General features: G+C 35.6%; 2 protein-coding genes across 10 annotated transcripts in view; both read right to left on the bottom strand.

The window, feature by feature from the left end:
* The window catches only part of LOC149876641 (uncharacterized), a 124,070-nt gene that overhangs the window by 6,192 nt on the left and 96,075 nt on the right, over window positions 1-21,803 (bottom strand). For 2 of the 3 annotated variants that reach the window (XM_090075194.1, XM_090075195.1), the window contains exon 1: window positions 5,287-10,994. The exons of the other annotated variant lie outside the window; for it this stretch is intronic. The gene's annotated coding sequence lies outside the window, so the exon portion shown is untranslated. Of the gene's footprint in view, window positions 1-5,286; window positions 10,995-21,803 lie in introns of those variants that run through there. 3 annotated transcript variants of the gene reach the window in all.
* On the bottom strand, window positions 17,014-21,733 carry LOC149876649 (uncharacterized). Of its 7 annotated transcripts, XR_016448620.1 has the most exons (14): window positions 21,578-21,733; window positions 21,314-21,480; window positions 21,037-21,198; window positions 20,568-20,817; window positions 20,140-20,307; window positions 19,805-19,983; window positions 19,332-19,488; window positions 19,116-19,222; window positions 17,974-18,044; window positions 17,828-17,861; window positions 17,679-17,702; window positions 17,488-17,558; window positions 17,215-17,300; window positions 17,014-17,121 (listed from the first exon to the last, which is right to left on the bottom strand). XR_016448620.1 is itself a non-coding variant. In XM_090075190.1 (11 exons), exons 1-9 carry the CDS (start codon window positions 21,672-21,674, stop codon window positions 17,853-17,855), a joined length of 1,296 nt encoding a protein of 431 aa, XP_089931316.1. In that variant the 5' UTR covers window positions 21,675-21,733; the 3' UTR covers window positions 17,339-17,558; window positions 17,679-17,702; window positions 17,828-17,852. The 7 variants fall into 7 exon arrangements, 2 of the variants coding, with proteins under 2 accessions (XP_089931316.1, XP_089931315.1); XR_016448621.1 differs by lacking the exon at window positions 17,828-17,861; XR_016448618.1 differs by lacking the exon at window positions 17,974-18,044.

Genomic DNA, 21,803 nt, shown 5'->3' with positions numbered 1-21,803 from the left:
TCGTTTTTGTCGCATCGTTTGCATGTTTTGTCTATGTTTTTGTTCCATTTGTGCATGGTGTTGAGTGATGGGAGTTTTCTGTGTATGTATTTGTATTGTATTTCGTTGGCCTTGTTATATAGGTTTCTGTCTTGTAGTTTTTGAAATTTTCTGTCCCAGTCTCGTTTTGTTATAGGCGTTTGTCCGGGTGGGAGTTTTCTGTTCCATTTTTTATGTCTGTCGGGGGGTGTCATTTTTGATGTCAGTATTCTGTGGTAGATCTGTTTGTTCGTTATCTGTGTCAGTTTTCTGTTTTTGTTTTCTATGTGGATGGATGGGATGTATTTGCGATATGTGTAAGTGGGTGTTTCCGTGTTCAGTTTGTGCATCCAAATGGTCGGTATCCGTTTTGTTATTTCTGTTAATGTTCTGTGTGGTATTTCTAGTTTGTCTGCTGTGAGTAGTCCTGGTGTCGATAAGTTACATAAGTCTGCTATTATTTGTATGTCTTGCGTTTTTGTGTGTTTTGTGGGTCTCGGTAGGGGGGGGAACGGGTTTTCAGTAGTGGGTTTTGTTGGCAGTAGGGGGTTATAGTATAGCGGTTGGTTCAGTATGGCTTCAAGTGTGTCGTCTTGTACTTTTATGTCTTTGGTAAATGTCTCCCAGTTGTGTATTAAGTCTCTGTATGTTTTTGGTATAGGGGGTTTTTCGTTGGGTTTGGTGGCTGTGTATAGCGTGTATTTGTTTTGTCTTGCGTTCCGGTATCTGTTTAAAAAATGTATTGCTGTGTCTGTCCATGGCATGTGTGTATTGTGTGTGAGTATTTTGATCGTCCATTTTGTTTGTAGTGTCTGTGCTTTTGTGTTTATGTCTATTAGGTTTTGTCCTCCGTTGCGTATTGTCTGATGTAGCTGTGTTTTGTTGATTCTTGTTTTCGCGTTGTTCCATATAAAGTCGTATATAGGTGTCATGGTCTTGTCAACCTGTTTTTTGTTTGGTGTCGGTAGTATTTGTAGAGTGTGCCATAGTTTGCTGAGTATTAAGGTGTTCACCACTGTGATTTTCCCCTTAATACTCAGGTTTTGTCTCTTCCAGTCTTGTATTTGTTTTTTGAGTTTGTGTGTGCATCTGTTCCAGTTTTCTGTTATGTCGTCTGTTCCGTCATTGGGGAAAGTCAGGCCTAGTGTGCGTATTTTGTTTTCTGTCCACTCGAAGCCAAGCGGTCCGGTTTTTTTGTCTTTGTTTCGTCCTATCCACAGTCCTTGGCATTTGTTTCTGTTCAGTTTCTGTCCGGTAGCGGTTTCGAATCTGTGTAGGGTTTTGTCTAGGTTCTGTAGGGATTTCAGTTTCGTGATGTAAAACAGTGTGTCGTCCGCGTAAGCTGTTACCTTTGTTTCGTTGTAGTTTGTCTTTATACCTTTTATGTGTTTGTTTTGTGTTATGTTTTGTATTAGTATGTCTGCCTGTAGTATGTAAAGTGTCATGGATAGAGGGCATCCTTGTCTTACCCCTCTTGTCGGGTAAAACGGTCGCGATATGTGTCCGTTTGTTTTTATTTTTGTGGATATGTTTGTGTATAGCGTTTTTATGTTTCGTATAGTCTTGGGTCCGTAGTTGTATTTTGTCAGCGTTTTGAATAAATACGTCCAGTCCACTCGGTCAAAGGCTTTTATTTGGTCAATGGAAATGATGGCTGTGTTTTTCATGTTTTCTGTGTGTGCTATTTTTATGATGTCTCTGGTGTATAGTAGGTTCATGTGTATTTGTCTGTGTGGGATGCATGCAGTCTGGTATATGCTGATGATGTGTGGTAATGTATTTTTTATTCTGTTCGTAATTGTCTTTGTGATGATTTTGTAGTCTATGTTCAGTAGGGAGATAGGTCGCCAGTTTCTGTCTGTTCTGTCTCCTTTTTTGTATATGCATGTGATTAAAGCGTCTCTTTGTGATTGTGTTAGGTACGATCGGTCCAGTACTGCGTTTGTCATTTTTGTAAAGTGTTTTGTCAACAGCGGCCAGAATTTTTTATAGAACTCCGCTGTCAGTCCGTCTCTGCCTGGTGTCTTTTCGTTTTTCATGTTTTGTAGTGCTGTTGTGATTTCTTGTTCTGTATAGTCTTCGTCGCATAATTGTCTTTGTGTTTCCGTTAGTCGGGGGGTCTTCGTTTCGGTTAGTATTTCTGTCTGTGCCTGTGTGTTCAGTTCTTCTTTGGTGTACAGTGATTCGTAAAAGTCTGTCATAACGTTTAGTATCTGTTCGGGGTCTTGCTGTAATTGTCCTTGTTTGTCTCTCAGTTCCGTTATTTCGTGATGTGCCTGTCTTTGTTTTTCTAAATTGCAAAAATAGTTTGTCGGTCGTTCCCCGTCTTTGTTCCGTATCTGTTTTGTTCGTATTCGTGCGGCTTCTTCTTTTCGTCTCTGTATATGTTCAAGTTTGTGTCTAATGTTTGTGCTCATGGTGTTGTCTAGATATTTCCGTTCCTCCTTTCTCAGTGTGTTTCTCAGTTTTCTCGTTAGTCTCAGTTCTTGTATTTTGTTCTGTTTGTGTCGTTTGTGTGCGTGTTTCAGTGTCGTTTCTTTTATCTGTTTTTTGTGTTTTCCCACCATTCTGGTAGTTGTCTAAAGTCTGGGTGTTTTTCTGTTTGAGTGGTTATTTTTTTTGTCATGAGGTCTATGTATGTCTTGTCGTTTAGTAGGGTGTTGTTCAGTATCCAGTATCCCCTTCCTCTCGGTTGGGGCTATACGTTTATGGTAATTGTCGGTGCGTTATAATGGTCTGAAAGTGTGGTGGGTTGGTGTTCTGCATTTGTGATGTATTGTCTTAGAGTCTTGCTTGTGTATATTCTGTCTATTCTTGTTCTCGTCTTTGTCTGGCTGTGATAGTGTGTGTATTGTTGTTCGTTTGGGTGGAGTGTGCGGTAAATGTCTTCTACGTCTAAAGTGTAAATGAGGTCTTGTAGTGCGTGTTATGAAATGCATCTGTATTTTTGTATTGCTGGTGAACGTCTGTCTTTGTCTGAAAGTGTTACGTTAAAGTCACCCGCCAGTTTGTAATGTCTGTCTCGAATTCTGGGCGTGCATAGTATGTTTTTTAGGTTTTTCCAGAATTCTTTTCGTTTGTATTGGTGTTGTGTGGTGTTTCCTGATGGTGCGTATACGTTTATCATAGTAATGTCTAGTTTGTCAATGTGTATGTCTGTGATTTGGTATTTACCTTGTACGTCGTTTACGGTGTTTGTCGGTTTGATTGTAGGGTCTTTTATGTGTATGAGTGTTCCGTCGGTGTTTTGTTTTCCGGAGCTGAATAGTATGGTGCCTGTGCATAGCGTAGCTGTTTGTCTGTACAAGTCAGGCGTGATGTGCGTCTCTTGTAGAAAAGTTATGTGTTGTTCTGATTGCTGTATGTTATGCAAAATCTCCCTTCTCCTCTGGAGATTTCGCATACCAGCCGTATTTATTGTTTTTATTGTAATAGTCATTTTTATTTTTATTTTTTAGTTTGGAGATATCGTGTGTGTAGTTAGTTAAGTTAGGTCTCTAGTCGGTTAGGTTTTCGTTTCGTTTTTATGTCGTTTAGTTTTTTTTCTTTTGTTGGAGTTGTCGCGCTTTTCCTTTTAGGGGGTTTTTGTAAGGTGTCCGGTTTTACGTCTGTCATTGTGGGTTCTGTTTCCATTGGGGTAGGAGTCGGAGTCGAGTTTCGTGGCGTTTTTGTGACGTCAGCGCTGTTTGTAGGTGTATTTTCTGTGTTTGTTTCATTTGTGTTGCCCTGTGTTTCTGGTGTTTGCGCAGGGTGGGTTACTGTTTTGTGTTGTGGTATTTTTACTGTTGGAGGTCTGGGTGCTGGTTTTGGTGTCATTTCCTTTCTCTTTTCAGTCTCTTTGTTTTGTGTGTCTGGTATGTCGGTTGGGGTGTTCGTGTCTTGTTTTTGTTTTTCCTCTGTGTCTTTTTCTTCCTCTTCGTCCTGTGACATTTCGTCAGTGGCAGTGTCTGAGTCAGATATCTCTAGGTCTTGTAAGAGTTTTTCGGTCTCTTGTTGTGGTGTTTTTGTCTGTAATGTTGTTTTTCCTCGGAAGTACATTGGATGAATTCGGTAGTCAATTGTTATTGTGGGGGGGATTTTTTCGATGTCGACTGTTGGTATGATATGTACGAGTCTTCTCCCGTCACGTATGAGTCTGTTGTTATTATAAAAGCCATAACTTATGTTTACAATCTTACCGAACGGGCTAAGCGCATCGGCTATTTCTTCATTTAGTGTTGAGGCGTCCGTTTTGATGGTTATCAAAAGTATCGGGTTCCTTCTCGCTTTTGTGGGAGCCTTTTGTGGATCTCCCGGAAAGTGGAGACCTTTAAGGAGCAGATGTTGGACTAGCTCTTTTGTCTTCATCTCTATGGCGTATTCGTCTTTACCTTTATACTGGATGGAAGTTATACTTCCCGTCCCAGTCTCTTTTTGTATTGTTGACATTATTTCTGTCACTTTTTTTTCTATCCCGGCCGTTGTTTGGTCGGGGGTGTAAGTTTTCGTATGGAAGATCCGTTGGTGGATTTCTTCCTTTTTAGATTTTAATTCAGCCGCTCTGGGTAGCGGTAGTTGGTTTGTTTTTCTTTCTTGAGCGCTTTTAAGGGCCTCAGCGAAAGATAGCGCTGGTCTGTTTATTTGCATATTTGTGCTTTCTGCTGAATTTTTTTGGTCAGCAGATTTATTTTCTTTTCGGTCAGCAAAATGCGGTTTTATTGAGATGGCGCTGCCGGAGCCATTCTCAGCCACGTTCTATCTTTCATTTTCTTTTTGATGTCCCTCTTTATTTTCAGGAAGATGTTTGTTCGGTGAATTTTTGCTTAAGTTTTGCATCTTAAGATTTTTGGTTCTCTTACTTGTATTTTCAGAGAAAAAAGAAAAATGTTACTTGTTTAATGTTTTTGTAGCTAGGTAGCTACTCCAAGATTTTTGTCAAAGGAAATCAAGAAAAAACCCTGCGAAATAAATTCGGCTTATATATATAGTTGATATACAGCAAAAGCTGTATATCTTAAGAGTTAACTAGTTAATAAACTAGCAGATAAGAAAAGTTTCTGTAGCAAAGGCTTGGCTACAGAAGAGTCTATGAATTGTCTATTTTCGCCCCTGCGGAGGAGGAAAGAGCGTTTTGAAGAAAAAAAGTCTCTTACGCGGGGTGTCTTCACAGCGAGATGTAAACACCAAAGAACAAGCCACCGAAGTAAAAAAAACTAATTTTTTTAAACACTCAATAAAAAACTCAATCAAAAACTTTTAAAGAACTTTTACTAACAAATCAAAATATACTACACTTGAGGTATTGGGTATTTATTGCCTCCTCCGGCAGATGCCTTGCAGAGGTGTCCGAAAAATGTTGCAATGGATATTATTTACAAATAATGGTCCACTGCTCCATGACCGGACACGAATAGGACTTCACAATACTGAACAAGCGCAGGACTAAATCACGAAACAAAACACACGGACGCCGAGGTACGATGCCATATGGCTTAGGACAAAAAAAACATAAAAAATCGAAAAAGCGAAAAAACGAAAAAACGAGAGAGACGCTACAAACACTGAAATACGAAAAAACGAAAAAAAAAAAAAAAAAACGAAAAAAAAAAAAAAAAAGAAAAATTTTTTACTTCAATTAGTATCTGGGTATTTCTTTTAGCTCATATAGATGTTTAAATTCGTGTCTAAATTTAGTTTGAGATCTGCATCCCAGATACTTTGAGACTCTATGAGAAAGTCGTCCAGTGTGTTATTTTGTTTCGCGAATTCTTTTTCTTCAAAAATAATATTTTTTAGCCTGCACTGAAACTCTATGAGTAGTTTCAGTCTTGTAAAAGTCGAACGGTCATGGAACGACCTCATTCTATTACAATATATTGTATAAATCAACTCGTTTAAAAATCTTTTTCCAAGGTTAAAAATATTTACATTCTCTGCGTGTGAGAATAAGAAAAATTTAAAGGTGTTTTCGAAGGCAGGCTGCGGAGTATAGATTTTGTTTAGAATGGATATGGCGTATTTTATGAGGGGTTGAACTTTTTCGCATGAGTATATCATGTGCGCTAATGTTTCCTTCGCTTTCATGCACTGCGGACACAGGTCATCCGGGGCATGTCCTCTTTTCTTAAAGATGGAGTTGGTAGGAATAGCGAAGTGTATTATTTTGTATTTTACCTCGTCAGCTTTGTTGTTGGTGGTGTTTTTGTGCACGTTTAAGAATAGTCGAGCCCATTCTTTTTGAGTTGTGCCGCTCATGCTGTCGGTAAAATAAAGGTTCCATTTGTGGTAGTGTGTTGGAACGCTATGATGTTTCTTAGCGGATATAATACGATACACGTTTTTAGGCGTGAGCTCGCGGAAAGAGATGTCGGATGAGCCGTTGATCCTGAGATGCATTTTGGCTCTGCGGTGGTCGTAGTTTTGATGTTGGGTGTTTATTTTATCTCTCCACTGCTGAGGGATCGACATGATGACTTTGTTGAGATGTTTTTCGGTCAATCCAGTGAGCTCGCAGTTTAGAAAGCCAGGAACAAACACTTTTGCTACGTCCGCAATGAGATGGAGGATTCGCTGTTTAGAGAGTGGTGTTGTTTTAAGAGCGTTGTTGTAAAGGCGTATGTGGGGGTTATGGTATATGGGCTGATTCAGAATTTCCTCGATGGTTAGGTTTGTGATGGCGCAGTTCTGATAGATGGTGGCCCAGTGCTTCGCCATTTGCTGGTAGTATGGTGGCAAAGTTTTGAGCGAAGTGTGCGAGTGGGCGGTGAGAAAGATGCGCTCACCCTGGGAGGCGTCTCTATATCTGTCAAAGATGAAAGTGGCTGTGTCTCTCCAAGCTCCATTGAGATCGTGGTTGAAGAACTTGGAGAGCCAGCTCACTTGGATGGAGACGAGTTTGTCGCGGATGTTTACGATGTTAAGTCCGCCTTTCTGAATGGGAAGTTTGGATACTAAGTTGTTGGTTTTTATGGAGGAGTTGTTCCATAGGAACTTCTCAATTTTGCTTTCGAGCAGCTTGATCTTACGCTTGCTTGGCAGCGGGATGGTGAACGCTAAGTGCCAAAGGTTGCTCAGTATGGTCTGGTTAATGGCTATGGCTTTGCCTTTGAAAGACAAATGGAGCTTCTTCCAGCGGAGTATTTTTTTGTCGAGTTGCTCGATGCACTCGTTCCACTGGGTGTTTCGAACGTGAGGCGAGTTGGTGAAGACCACTCCGAGGCTCTTAAGAGAGTGGCCGTCCCACGTGAAGTTTAGATAGTTAGGTTTGCTCTCGTTTCTATTGCGGCCGAGCCACAGACCTTGGCACTTTGGGATGTTGAGTTTAGCGCCTGTCGCCTTTTTGTTAAGTTTGAGAGCTTTGCCAAGCGCAGTGATGGATTTGTCGCCGGTGATGTAAAAGACGGTGTCATCGGCGTATTGCTGCAGCTTGGTTTCATGTCCATTTATGGTAATGCCTCTGATGTTATTATTTTGACGTACGTAGCAGGCGAATATCTCAGCCTGTATGACGTAGAGGATCATTGATAAAGGACAGCCTTGCCTGACTCCTCTTAGTATCTGAAACTTTTCAGACGTGAAGCCGTTTATTTTGAGGCGCGCGTTAATGTCGTAATAGATGGTTTTGATGATGTTAACGAACTTAGCGCTAAAGCCGAATTTGTCTAAACAGTCGAACAGAAAGTTTCTGTCCACTCTGTCGAACGCTTTCACCTGATCTATTGAGATGATAGAAGCGTCGAGATGGCAATCATTTGCTATTTGAATGACATCTCTTGTGTAGGCTAGGTTGTGATAAATTGTCCTGTGCGGCACGCACGCGGTTTGGTCTTCGCTTAATATTGTTGCCAGCACAGGTTTTAGCCTATTTGCAATTATTTTAGTTAGGATCTTATAATCTGTATTCAGGAGGGAGATTGGTCGCCAATTAGAAATGTCGCACTTGTCGCCTTTTTTGTAGATGCAGGATATGAGCGCCTCTTTTTGCGAGGTCGTCATTTCGTTTTTGCTAACAACCTCGTTTAACATGGAAACGATGGCATCTCCCAAGACGTTGAAGTGGGTCTTGTAGAACTCGACGGTTAGGCCGTCGGGTCCAGGAGATTTGTTGTTAGTCATGCCTTGGAGGGCCGAATTGACTTCCTTTAGCGTGATGGGCTCGCTTAGCGCATGCTGTTGAAAGTCGCTTATCCTGTTCACCTCGACGCGATCTAAAAGACGCTTTTGGTGTACAGGGCTGTTTTTGCTCTCCTTGTACAAGTGTTTGTAAAACCTTTCAAATTCCTTAATAATTTCCTCGGTTGTTGTTTTTTCATTCCCGTTCTTATCCTTAATGCGCGTGACGACTTGCTTAGCAATTTTCGTCTTCTCAAGCTGAAAAAAGAAGTTGTTGCATTTTTCGCCGAGAGTGCGCCATTTGATTTTAGCACGAACAGCTGCACCGAGCGCTCTATTCATTTCAAATTGCTCTAATTTTATTTTCAGTCTGCGCTTAAATTACGCATGTTGGTGTTGCAATGCTCTTTTTTAAGTGCGTTTCGCAGTTGCTTTTTTAGTTTAAATTCAGCAACGCGTTTGCTCTTCGCGTCAGATCTGCTCAAAGTTTTGGAAAGAGTTTTTAAGACGTTTTTTAGTTCGTCCCACTCTTCTCGCTTGTTTGTAGAGTTTACCGTTTTTTCGTTAAAGTCGGTGATTAGTTTTACGACTTGTTCGTTGTATTGCGGGTTTTTGAGATGTTTTCTGTTCAGTATCCACACAGTCTTGCCGATGTCCAGTGAGTTTAAGCTTATGGTAACCTCGACTCCGTTCTGATGGTCAGAGAATGTCATCGGTTCGTGCTTAATGTCAGTGAACTGGCGTAGATGTTTGCTGGTGTAGATTCTGTCCAGTCTCGCATACGAAATGTTGTTGGTGGCTTTGTATGTAAACTCTTGTCCAAGGGGGTTAAAAACTCTTCAAAGGTCTTCTACATTTAAGAGGTTCAAGAGCTTTTTAAATTTTTCGCACGAAGCGCATTTCTTACGCGTTAGTTGAGGGTGTCTGTCTAGTTCGTTTAAGACCATGTTAAAATCGCCCCCTAAAATTATCGCGTAGTTTTCAGCGTTTAGGTTTTTAAATTTCGCAGCGAGGCATTCCCAAAGGAGCTTTCGTGCGTTTTCTTGATCGCGCGATTGTCCGGACGTAGCGTACACATTAATTATTAAAAATTTCTGCGACTTAACTTCGATGATAATATAGTTAAAACGCCCGTGCGCATCCTCAAATTTTTCTATTAGCTGAAAGTTGATATTATTTCCCTGATGTAAAATTAGAGTGCCTCCTGAATGGTTGCGACCTGCGGAGAAAAATCCTGCGTGTTTCCATTTCGCTAGGAACTCCTTCGCCTGGTCGTTATTTAGATGCGTCTCTTGCAGTAAAATGAAGTCATGACGCATTTTCTGGAGTTTGTGGATCATTATTTTCTGCTTTTTAACATCAATAAGACCACAAACATTTGCTGAAAAAATACGTACTGACTCCATTCTTACATTCTTTAAACAAATTTTGCTCTCGAAATCCAAGGTTTTTAAGGAACTTCGAATTCGATTTTGGAATGTGCGCATGGTATGATTGCGACATAGCACAGATGGTTCGTAATGAATAATTGATGAGAAAGCGTGGTGAGAATTTTCTAGTAGAACAGAAACGAGAAAATAAAAAGTAAGAGAAGTGAAAAAGATGGAGAAAAAGAAAAGAAACGAAATAAACGGCCATTTAATGAAATGTGAATTTGTGAATGTTTTGACGCTTTATGAGATGAGTGTGTGTGCTTAAAGATTTACAATCACGCAATTTTATAACCACAAAATAGCGAAGAAATAAACAAAGATAAGTCTCCCAAAAAATAAAAAATAAAAAGAGGAAGTTTACCTTTGAACTTTCTTAATGTCTTTTTTCTGAGGCGTCGGTGGGGGCGCCATTCGTTTGGCAGTGGCTTTTTCGGCACGGGATTCGTTTTCGTCCGTGACCTTTTTAGTTGTTTTTAAGTCCACAGTTTTCCACCCCTCTTCTCGTGTGTCCTTCTCTTCTTTTCTTCTGTAGCTACCTGCCTCGTTAATTTCAGCATCGAGGTCCATTAGTTTTTGAACCATTTTCTCCGTCTCGATGTTGGTTGTTTCAAGAGCGGTGATGCTTTGGCTTTCTTCATTAACGAGGACTCGGATTTCTTTCACAGCATTTTCTATTTCTTTCGTTTGCTGAGGTTCTATTTCTTTCTCGATTGGTTTTGATATTGGTTTTTTAGCGTTGCCAGCTTTTGCAACGGTGATCGCTTCGGGTGTAGTATTTATTGTCGTTTGTTGGACACATCTCTGTTGTGGAGGATGTGATGCACCACATTTGTCGCAAAGGAAAGATTTCCCAGCGAAGTAGAGGGCGATTTTAACTCCTTCAATCTCAATGTTGTGTGGTATTTCATTGAGCTTCACTGAGGGTCGGATTCGGAACAGTCTTCGTCCGTCCTTCAGGAGAGCGTTAAATCGGTAGCTGGTGTGTTGGATGGAATACACTTCAGCTGCGAACGGTTTTAACTGTTCGAGAATTTCTTCATCCTCTACCAATGGGTCGCACTTTATGGTGATGAGAAAGCCGATTTCGCTTCGGACTTTCGATGAAACTTTTCGGTTGCAGCCGGAGATGGTAAGTTCCGAATCTGCAAGCAGTTGAGCGTCGATTTTAGAGCGGAACTCGACGATCCAGTTGCCTCGGTTGGAATAGGTGAGGCCGATCATCTTGTTCGCGCCGACGATTTTCGTAATTTTCGATTCGAGTTCTTTCGCTCGTTGCTCTTGGTAACTTCGGTTGAAGTGCTCTTTTGGATCCATGTAGATGTTGAGATCAATTATACGTTCTTGTCGTTCGGTCTTGTTTCCGACAGTTTTCGCGTAGGAAGCCATGACGTTCGATGAATACGAAAAAAAAAAAAAAAAAAAAAGAATAAAAAGGAAAGTTCAGAAAAAAATAAAAAATTAAAAGGTTCGTCAAAGTCTGTACTCTTGTTACGGAGCAGCCGATGACAAACGCCGATTTTCACTAGTAGGGCGAAAGAAGCTTCGTAGAATATCGCAATAATAACCTATCCAAGCTAAAAATTCACCAAAAGATACTACACTTGAGGTATTGAATATTTTGAGTCCTCCGGCCGATGCCTTGCAGACTTACCCGAACCTCTCCAGGGAAGACTCAGAAGCACGTCGACCCTGAGTTTGCCTCCCCTTTGAGGAACGGGCGGAAAAAAAAAGAAAAGTATCAGTTTAATACAAGTACACCGGCCTAGCCAGCTCGCAATCAATCCAAGTGACTACACTTGAGGTATTGAATATTTTGAGTCCTCCGGCCGATGCCTTGCAGACTTACCCAAACCTCTCCAGGGAAGACTCAGAAGCACGTCGACCCTGAGTTTGCCTCCCCTTTGAGGAACGGGCGGAAAAAAAAAGAAAAGTATCAGTTTAATACAAGTACACCGGCCTAGCCAGCTCGCAATCAATCCAAGTGACTACACTTGAGGTATTGAATATTTTGAGTCCTCCGGCCGATGCCTTGCAGACTTACCCGAACCTCTCCAGGGAAGACTCAGAAGCACGTCGACCCTGAGTTTGCCTCCCCTTTGAGGAACGGGCGGAAAAAAAAGAAAAGTATCAGTTTAATACAAGTACACCGGCCTAGCCAGCTCGCAATCAATCCAAGCGACTACACTTGAGGTATTGAATATTTTGAGTCCTCCGGCCGATGCCTTGCAGACTTACCCGAACCTCTCCAGGGAAGACTCAGAAGCACGTCGACCCTGAGTTTGCCTCCCCTTTGAGGAACGGGCGGAAAAAAAAGAAAAGTATCAGTTTAATACAAGTACACCGGCCTAGCCAGCTCGCAATCAATCCAAGCGACTACACTTGAGGTATTGAATATTTTGAGTCCTCCGGCCGATGCCTTGCAGACTTACCCGAACCTCTCCAGGGAAGACTCAGAAGCACGTCGACCCTGAGTTTGCCTCCCCTTTGAGGAACGGGCGGAAAAAAAAGAAAAGTATCAGTTTAATACAAGTACACCGGCCTAGCCAGCTCGCAATCAATCCAAGTGACTACACTTGAGGTATTGAATATTTTGAGTCCTCCGGCCGATGCCTTGCAGACTTACCCGAACCTCTCCAGGGAAGACTCAGAAGCACGTCGACCCTGAGTTTGCCTCCCCTTTGAGGAACGGGCGGAAAAAAAAGAAAAGTATCAGTTTAATACAAGTACACCGGCCTAGCCAGCTCGCAATCAATCCAAGTGACTACACTTGAGGTATTGAATATTTTGAGTCCTCCGGCCGATGCCTTGCAGACTTACCCGAACCTCTCCAGGGAAGACTCAGAAGCACGTCGACCCTGAGTTTGCCTCCCCTTTGAGGAACGGGCGGAAAAAAAAAGAAAAGTATCAGTTTAATACAAGTACACCGGCCTAGCCAGCTCGCAATCAATCCAAGTGACTACACTTGAGGTATTGAATATTTTGAGTCCTCCGGCCGATGCCTTGCAGACTTACCCGAACCTCTCCAGGGAAGACTCAGAAGCACGTCGACCCTGAGTTTGCCTCCCCTTTGAGGAACGGGCGGAAAAAAAAGAAAAGTATCAGTTTAATACAAGTACACCGGCCTAGCCAGCTCGCAATCAATCCAAGTGACTACACTTGATCTTAGCCATTAGGCCGAGAAGCGAACCCATTCACAAAGATCGCGAGGTCAACTCTTTTCCATTAATTAAATTACTTGTGGTGTATCTTCCTTTAAAAATAAAATTCTTTGAATCTGATTAACTAAATCTCAGCGTAATGCAATACGAGTTTGTCGATAGATTGATTTCGTATTTGTGTAATAATTGTTGATGTGTCCGAAGATGAAATTTCATTTTTTCTCTTTTCAAGTTGCTCATTCCGAAATGTCAAAATTCAACAAAAATCAACAGGGTATTGGGTTTTGGTTATCTTTTTCTTGTTATTACATTCTGCTATTTATAAAATATATATTCACCAAGCTAATCATTCGTGTAATGTTTACATCGTAGTATTAAGCAATACATGTATTTACAAAAGAAATTCTTGTATTTACTTAACTAAGTATTCGTGTAATGTTTACATCAAGCTTCTCTACAAGATATTGACGATAGAATATTTTTTTTGAAAGTACAAAATTAAAGGATTAAATTTGAATAACAAAAACTGTAGGGTAGAATTTCATGTAAATATAAAGTAAATGCACTAAGTAAAAGATTGAGAGAATAAAAAAAGGAGTTTTTATAAATAACTTATTAAATCACCTCTAGTTAATCCTCACCTAAACCCACCTTGGAAGTGGGTTTAGATGAGAATTTTTCAAATTAGTAGTTATTATGATGACGTTACCAAAATCATGTTTTTGAAAAATTCCAATTAAAACAAAATGAAAGCGTTCATACATTTTTTCATAATTAAACTAGGTAACATAAACTTTGTTAAAGTGCTCCACATTAATTTCCAAATTAAAAAAATAAAAACACAAGTGATATTTTTCCAAAATAATGAATAGTTGATGATTATTTTACTCAATACGTTTTTTATTACTCAAAACCTTATTTTTACTCAAAGCGTTACGTATTTTGTATTCAAAACCTTATTATTCACCGTGTTTCTGGATGTATCTAAACCTCTATGAAAACACTTTAAAAAGTTTTTTTTGTAATTCTTTTACATAAATGAAAAACATTTGTTGGGAAATTTAAAACTCGCAAAAATAAAAAAAAACCATGAAAACGTGATAAAAACTATTTTTCGTATCTAGAGTGTTGATTTTTAGAAATATACATGTTTTTTCCTCCGTTTTATTAAATTTTTTTAAAAATTTACTTTCTTTAATTTATTTTTATACCCCCGAGTTTCAACAACAGGGCGTTTTAAGCCCTAAATAGCAAAAAATATTAAATTGTTGATGATTATTTTACTCAATACGTTTTTTGTTACTCAAAGCGTCACGTATTGTGTATTCAAAACCTTATTATTTACCATGTTTCACATTTAAAAAGAATAATAGAACTTACAACGATAACTAAACCTTATAATGAAAAAAATCATGATTATAAAGGTAAATGGAAATGAATTAAGTTTTTTTGCTTGTTCATTTGTCAAGCCATAATTCATTTTAGAGCATTTTTAGTTGGCAGTCTCTTAACATTATTTCTTCATCTTTATCAAATATTTGTGTGACAGTATACTTAGTTGTCAAACCTAACTTGGTCTTAGATAATAAATTTTTACTCTTCTTTATTCTCGTTTGGCCTAATTAATCCATTTGCAATTTGGAAAGCACCATTACTAACATCTTCCTCTATGACTTCTTTCACTCTCTCTTTTTTTTATAATTTCAAAGTAATCAAAGTTCAGGCTGAAGTAATCAAGCAATAAAACGCGAGAAATTTAAACAACGATTCAAGGTGCCCCATAAATTATATTCAAAATTGCCCCTAAAGCATTTTAAATAATTAACGATAATTTTTACAAACAAAATTATCTCAATTATTGACATTTTCTGCTTAATTGTAAATGTTATAAACTATATTAAAACGATATTAGACATCACACTGGTTAGAAACGTGGTTAGGAAAATCTTACAACTTTATATAGAAACATTTACGATTTGTCCTCAAAAACAAACCAATCATATATTTTGTCCAGTCTGTGCCAGACCCCAGTAAAGACAGATTATAGCTGCAAGGAAAAATATTATCTTCACAAAACATTTAGTTTTCTTAAGTTTAAATACAAAAATGCATTTTATTGAAGCTCCCTTTCCCCTCCCCCCTCCGTTCAATGCTGCCCCCCTCTCCCCTTTTTAAAATTATTTTATGTTAGCAAAAATAACTTTTACCTTAAAAAAGAAAAATAGTTTGTTACTTTCACTTCACGTTTTGATTGAATGAAATACACGTTTAAAAATCATGTTCCCGCAAAAATATCCGAAATTTATAAAAACTGGTTTGGCCAGTTGTTAATATTCTAAAGTTCGATATTCGATTTTCTAAAGAATGTCTATAAAGAGTTTCTAGTACAAAAATGTTAAAGTATGTTAATATTTAAATTTCTTCAAAAATTTCAACTATTAACATACTCTTCAAGTTATAAATAATTTCATATCTTTTTGGTAAATATTTTCAAGTTCTCACTTCAACTTTTTGAAAAAATGTCGTTGATGATGTTCGTGTCATCGTGAGGGAAAGTTCGAATTGTTAAGCGAGTCGATTTGTTTCACTGACGTTTGTCGCTACCGATTTAATTAAAAACTTATCAAGCCTTAGAGTGTCTTCACTTTCTCGTAGAACTATGGGGAAAACCTCTAAAAACATTATTTTCTAAAGTAAAACACTATCAAAGTTTCAAAGTAAACACAAATGTTTCAATTTAAAACATATTAAACTTTAAGGGTTTTTTTATCATAAACACCCATTACTCCGTTGCTATAACAACATGGTAATAAAGAAAATATTGAAAATAGTTTCCACCTTCTTGCAAAGATTGCAGTCGAATAAAATAATATTTTTAGCTGATTTTTTACTTATAGTTTAAAGATAGATTTACCCAAGTAGCAACGTTCATGTGGCCCGACAACTGTTCGGTTCTAGCTGCGAAGCATTGCTAGACCTAGCGCAGTACCACCATGCACAATAGGGCATCCCGTACTTTTCAACTTTGATTAACAAGTTCGGCCCCAAGGATTTTTTTGCCTTTAGGTACTCATATTAAGGGGTGGCACATATAAATATATTAAAATAAAAGCAATATTTGCAAAAATTTATCTTCATTTTTGCAAATAGTAATTCAAATGGTCAGAGGGGGGGGGCGAAGTTTAAAATATGTAAGACTATCCCATACAGAAAGTATAAAAAAGGATTTTTATTCACCAGCTTAGATGTCAATAAATAAAGATTTTTTTTGGAAAAATTGGAGTGGTGTATAAGCCCCCATTTATATTTTATGTATAGAAGCCAGATTTCATAAATGCTTATTCCACAATACGATATCAAGCTTATAAAAATCGACAACTAAAATTAAACTATTTTCTCTCTATTAATATATCTTGATATCTAAATATATTTCTTGATATCTAAATATATTATCTCTAAAATATATACTGTTACAGGCACTAAAAGTTACTAATATGAATGCTAAAATGAAGAGATGTCCTTCTAGCTATTAAAAAGAGGATTTATTGCTCTATTTTCTCCTTTTGCTCAGATAAAACCATCTTTTCTCTCAAAACCAAAGATAATTTCAACAGCAGTAGATACATAAAAAAAAAGCTTATCATATAAGAGCTAGTTTCATGAAAATAAATATTTCTTAAACTTTTATCAATTATAATATATTATTAAGCATAATGAAAATTTATCTTACTCTTTAACTCCTCTCTCTGTGTGTGAACAGAGAAATATGGAAACACCTTAGGACAATCAGGAATTTTTCTACATCATTATTGTTCATTTCAAAGGTTTATACACTCTAAAAAAAAATCCGTTGAATACAACGAATTGGGTAACAGATCAATCCGTCGCTATTGCACCAACGGCTTTTCCGTTAGGTTAACGGATTAAAGTTTTAACGGATTGAAGTCCGTTGATATTTTTCCGACAAAACAATCCTTTTAAATAAAGGAGTTATTACGTTAGTGCATACGTTATTGTAGGGAATAATCAGTTTAAATCACTCCATTATAATTAAAGATGAATTAAGCCACATAATATTGGAATTTGATAATAAAATAATCCTTACATTTTTTAATACATGGATTATTTCATAAAAATATTCTTAATACACATTGGTTCTTACCATTATAAATGTAATAATTACTATCTGATATAAGCAGTACTAATTATACAAACTAACATGGTTGGGAGAAATATAGTGCTCAATTTGTTAGCAAGCTTCAAAAACTCTTTAACTGGACATTGAAAACTAACCAAATATTTATAATAATGTAATTCAGTACACAAACCTTTAATTACAATCAAAATAGTTTTTTTAAAAATATATTTTTAAATATATTTCCATGTTTCACGCTTCAATTCCAGCAACGTGTTGTCAATTCCTAAAGGTAAATATAACATAAAATACAATAAAGAAAATATGGAACCTAAATGATATAAATAGTATGAAATGAAAATAAAATTTTACTAATTACCTTTAAGAAATATATTCATTGCTAATTCTTTATTTTTAAATTGATAATAGAAATTTTTTTATTTTATAAATTTCTGATACCATTTTCTAAAGATAAAGTTCAATGCAACAACTAAATAATATCTTTAACAAAAATGTGTAACAAAAGATAATCTTATCTGATAACTAAAAGGTTCTATAATTTCCACATACTTCAAAACCTGTCAGGAACAAAATAAAAAAAAGGTCTTAAACTTAAATAACGATAAATTAAAACAAAAATAAATAAGCTCACCAAAAGAGTTGCAAATAACAATATCAGAAGTTCAATTTGATACCACATCCCTCGTGTCTAAGTAGCAAATTCTAAACAAATATAAACAAGACATACATAAACTTAGTTGTACCTAACCTAAATAAATATCCCCATCAAAAGAAATGCAAATTACAATGTAATTTTTAATTTTGCAACTAATTTAAACTTACAGCGTGATATTGCATGCCATGTGTCTAAAATAGCAAATTATAAGAATATAAACAAGCCATATAAATAAAATTGTGTAAATGACCATTTAGTTTATACTAAAACTGTGTAACTACAAAAAAGCTAGCAAATTAAACTTATTGCAACAAACCTTTTATCTACGATGTAAATGTGATTTAAAGATCCTGTAAACAAAAAATATTGTTAACAACTCATTTTTTAAAATATTTATCTGATGTAACTGACAAATTTATTTAAAAAAAAAGTATAATAACAAGGAACAAATAACTGTAATACTTGAACATGATTAAACCATTGTAAGTTGATGTCCATGTAAGTCCTTAACTTGCTTAAACTACATATTAAAGCTAAAAACATATAAAATTATAATACAAATATAAAAAACACATCTATTTATTTTTTTATTGTTATATGATTATAGAAAAAACAATTCAAAACTTTATTATTTTTTATGCAATTAACTTAAATATGCTGACAGATAAAACTCTAACAAACAAGATTTTAAAAATAATTTATCAAAAGAATATCTTTCTCAATAAAACGAGCTGCGTGTCATCACACACTTATAAAACTATAACTATTATTATGGCCATTAATTTGTTAGTCATTGATTGACTTAGTTAACAGTGATAACAAGTTATTTTCCAGGTTAAAAATGAAGTGTAAAAGTTTTTAAAATATATAAATGTTTTGTCATCTAAAAATTTATTAAAATTATTGATGATTTTGTAAGACCTTTTTCCTATAGCCATATGGACAAGAATAAAAATAATATTAAATCTCAAATATCTGGAAAATCAAGATAGTTAGAGTAAAGCTATAAAATACAAACAAATTTACACTCTAAAAAACATTTTCAAAAAATATTGTTTTTCAAGACACCTAAATATTATAGGTCATGGGATGTGTTAAAAAAAAATTAGCCACATGACTATGTGGTATATTTTATTAAATTAGCAAGCAGTTCAATAACACATTTAGGCTTTTTTCCATAGTCAAGATCATAATAAGCTTGAATAAACTGCCAAAAATAATTGGAAATCGGATTGTATTGAATGTTAAAACACCAGTAAAGTTTGAGCATTCGATCTATAGCTTCCATTATAGATTGGCCCGCATTGATTATTTTTTTTTCGTATGCAATTTTTATTGATAAAATTTTTTCGCCTTCTTGTCCTTGTATTAACAGTACAGGATATGGGTTATCAAGATTTTCTGCAAAATATGAGATTGCATCACCTACCTAAATAATAAAATACTATTTTTAATCCTCAACAATAAAATTTATTGTTGAGGATTTAACACCTCACTGCCGTTTCTCTTCTCTCAAAAAATCAGGTATCTGGTGGTTGTTCTTCTTAATTACATTGCATAAAAATTTTTTAGGCAAAAATTTCTTTTATAGAGATGATACTTACATTGCATATCATGATGTGTTCCATTATCTCAGGAGCAGATTTCCTTTGCTTTCCTCCTTGTCGCAGTAAATAGCATAACATTTTGCATGCATTGTACACTCTCCAATCTAGGTAATAAATAATTATTTTTTCATAAAAGTTTTTTTAAAGCATACCATTTTCAACGGTATGCTTAAAAAAATTTTTATGATAAAATTTGAAATACAAAGAGTATACCAATGTTGCTCTGGTTAGGTGCATTGACTAGATTTGTCAGATAAAGAACTTTCATTTGTCCACAATACTGAAACAGTGGCTGAACGATTTTAGTCAAAAACGTATCCATTACATTCAGCTTACATAAAGGATATTTGGTTGAAAATTCCATATCAATCTAAAAAAGTCAATATTATTTCAAAAAAACTTATCAAATACAAAATGGTTTTTGAAAAAAAAAGCAAGGTGTTATAAAATTTGACAGAGTGTATTCTATTCAATTGATGTCCAAAAGTTTATAATCGAATATAATACAAATCTAATCGTATAGTATAGTAGTATAAGCAAAAGTTATTTCTAAAACTAGACACTGAAAGTGTTACAAGTAAAAAAAACATTTCATGTTATTGTTAAAGATATGTCACACATAAAAAAATAAAAAGTATGTTTAAACATAAAATTTCAAATATATAAAAGCAAATACAGAATATTACCAGTTTGGGAATTAAGGCAAATTTGGGATAATTTGTTATAATAGTAGACAAGATTGGTTTCTCATCTGCAATCCATGTCTGTCGCAAACAAAAGGTAGATTGCGTACATTGTTTTATTTCCTCAACTCTCGACAAGGCAAGATATCTTAGTTTCTCAACATCTTCAATGTTTGAAACACCTTTATAAAAGTGACAGTTTATTTAAAATTTTTCACCATTATATAATATTTTGCAAATGAAATTAAAATTAAATCACAATCTAGAAAAACCACTGAACTGGATTCTATTATTGAAGATTTAGTATACATGTTCATAAACTTAAAATGAAAATAAACCTCCACAAATCATACAATCTGCCAAGTCACGAGGACACCCTTCTTTCAATTGTTTTGAGCACGAGGCTCCTTCTGTTTGTTCTGTAAATGACCCCAAAACAGTAGAATCAGGTATTTTGATTTTATCTGCTTCCCTTTTTTTTGACCATGAATGCTTTTTAGCTGAAGCTAAATGAACATCGTAAATACTTTCTTAATTATTACCATTATAAGAGGTAAATGCATGAATTAAGAACAATTTTATTTATAATTTGTAGTGCCACTTTACTATGAGCTGATTCCTCCATGAAAGTTGGGTGGGGGTAGAAGTTCCTTTAAATATTTATAATACAACTTTAAATGTTTCATGATGACATTAAAATGAGAAACACAATTGAAAAATAGAAGCCAGTGTTTTTATAATAATACAAATGTTATAAAATACTCACGTAACAATTTTCTCCTAGCATTTTCCAGAGCCCTGTCAAGATACCCATGATAACTTACAGGATCATAAAAAAGGGTGCTTGGCAATCCAAGTGTTTCGCCTAGCAATACTGCAACATTACTTTTTTGAAATTTGTTTGGATAGTTTCCATAAAGACAAACCATTTTGTGCACAACCACTCTAACAATATGTTGTCTTGCATTGCAATTGACATTGAAATTATTTATTTCACTCATATATTGTAAGGTATTCTTTTAACAAAGATAAGGAAATTTTTTTTATTAGGAAAAACATAATAAATTATAGTAAATGTAAAGCAGTAAAATAAAAATAATAAATGCACTACTAATGCAGTTTTTTTTTTCCTGTAATTTAAACAATTACTGTTGACAATACCTATAATTTATAGGACATAGTAGACAATTAATGAAACTTCATAATTTTAAAAATATATTCCGCTACATACTCACCGGATGTTGTGCTAGGTAAGCTTTTAACGTTTTTAAACAAGAAAATGTGTCATCCTGCTTAAGGCTCAACGAGGTTTGATCATTAAACACAAATGCTTTATTGGCATCAACAAAATCATCTTTTATACTTGCAGAACTGCAAACTTCAGGTGTACACGCAATCTGTGTAATGTGGTATTAATATCTTTTTTATACAAAAATAAATTTAAAAATATATAAATGGATTTAAATCATTAAAAACATGTAAATTTTGAATACTTTAAAATAATTTGCTTACCAAGTTATTAGGTACCCATTTCTCATCATTGACAAGCACTGTAATATTTGTGCCACTATCAGAAAAATGTTTCAGAACTTCATAGTCAAAATCATCAATTTCTGTTCCATCACTTTGAAATGCAAATCTTAAATCATTTCCAGACAACAAACCAAATTTACTGGCAACTAAAATAGCAAATGACTACAAGTTTTACAAACTCTCCGTAAAAAAAATTTAAAACAAAACATAAAATGCTATCTATTTATCTAATAATTATTTCACCTTTAGTAACGAAGTCTTCATCTTTCTTCAGCAGAATTAACTTTTTTTTTGATTGATCAACAGACCATATTTTCAAAATTAGAGACATTCTATACATATCATTCAACAATGATATAAATCAAAACAAAAATCATAAATTGTTTTCAAAATTACTTTATATAAGCATAACAAGTATTATAAAGCAGTATTTGCTTAAAAAAACAACACCTTCATGTAATAAATATTA

Source organism: Hydra viridissima, unplaced genomic scaffold (assembly GCF_058129835.1).
Source record: "Hydra viridissima isolate aposymbiotic clone 2 unplaced genomic scaffold, HvirCarnegie_v1 scaffold_19, whole genome shotgun sequence".
In the NCBI taxonomy this organism is placed as follows: domain Eukaryota; kingdom Metazoa; phylum Cnidaria; class Hydrozoa; order Anthoathecata; family Hydridae; genus Hydra; species Hydra viridissima.
The sequence above is the reverse complement of the archived record's forward strand: the minus strand, read 5'-3'. Positions and strand labels throughout refer to the sequence as shown.

Coding starts and splice junctions, on each gene's coding strand:
- LOC149876649 (XM_090075189.1), bottom strand. CDS start 21,674: ATGTATAGAATGTCTCTAATTTTGAAAATATGGTCTGTTGATCAATCA. Junction 20,818..21,036: donor CTTACCTAGCACAACATCCG/GTGAGTATGTAG, acceptor CTTTGTTAAAAG/AATACCTTACAATATATGAG. Junction 19,223..19,331: donor ACCTAACCAGAGCAACATTG/GTATACTCTTTG, acceptor TTTATTACCTAG/ATTGGAGAGTGTACAATGCA.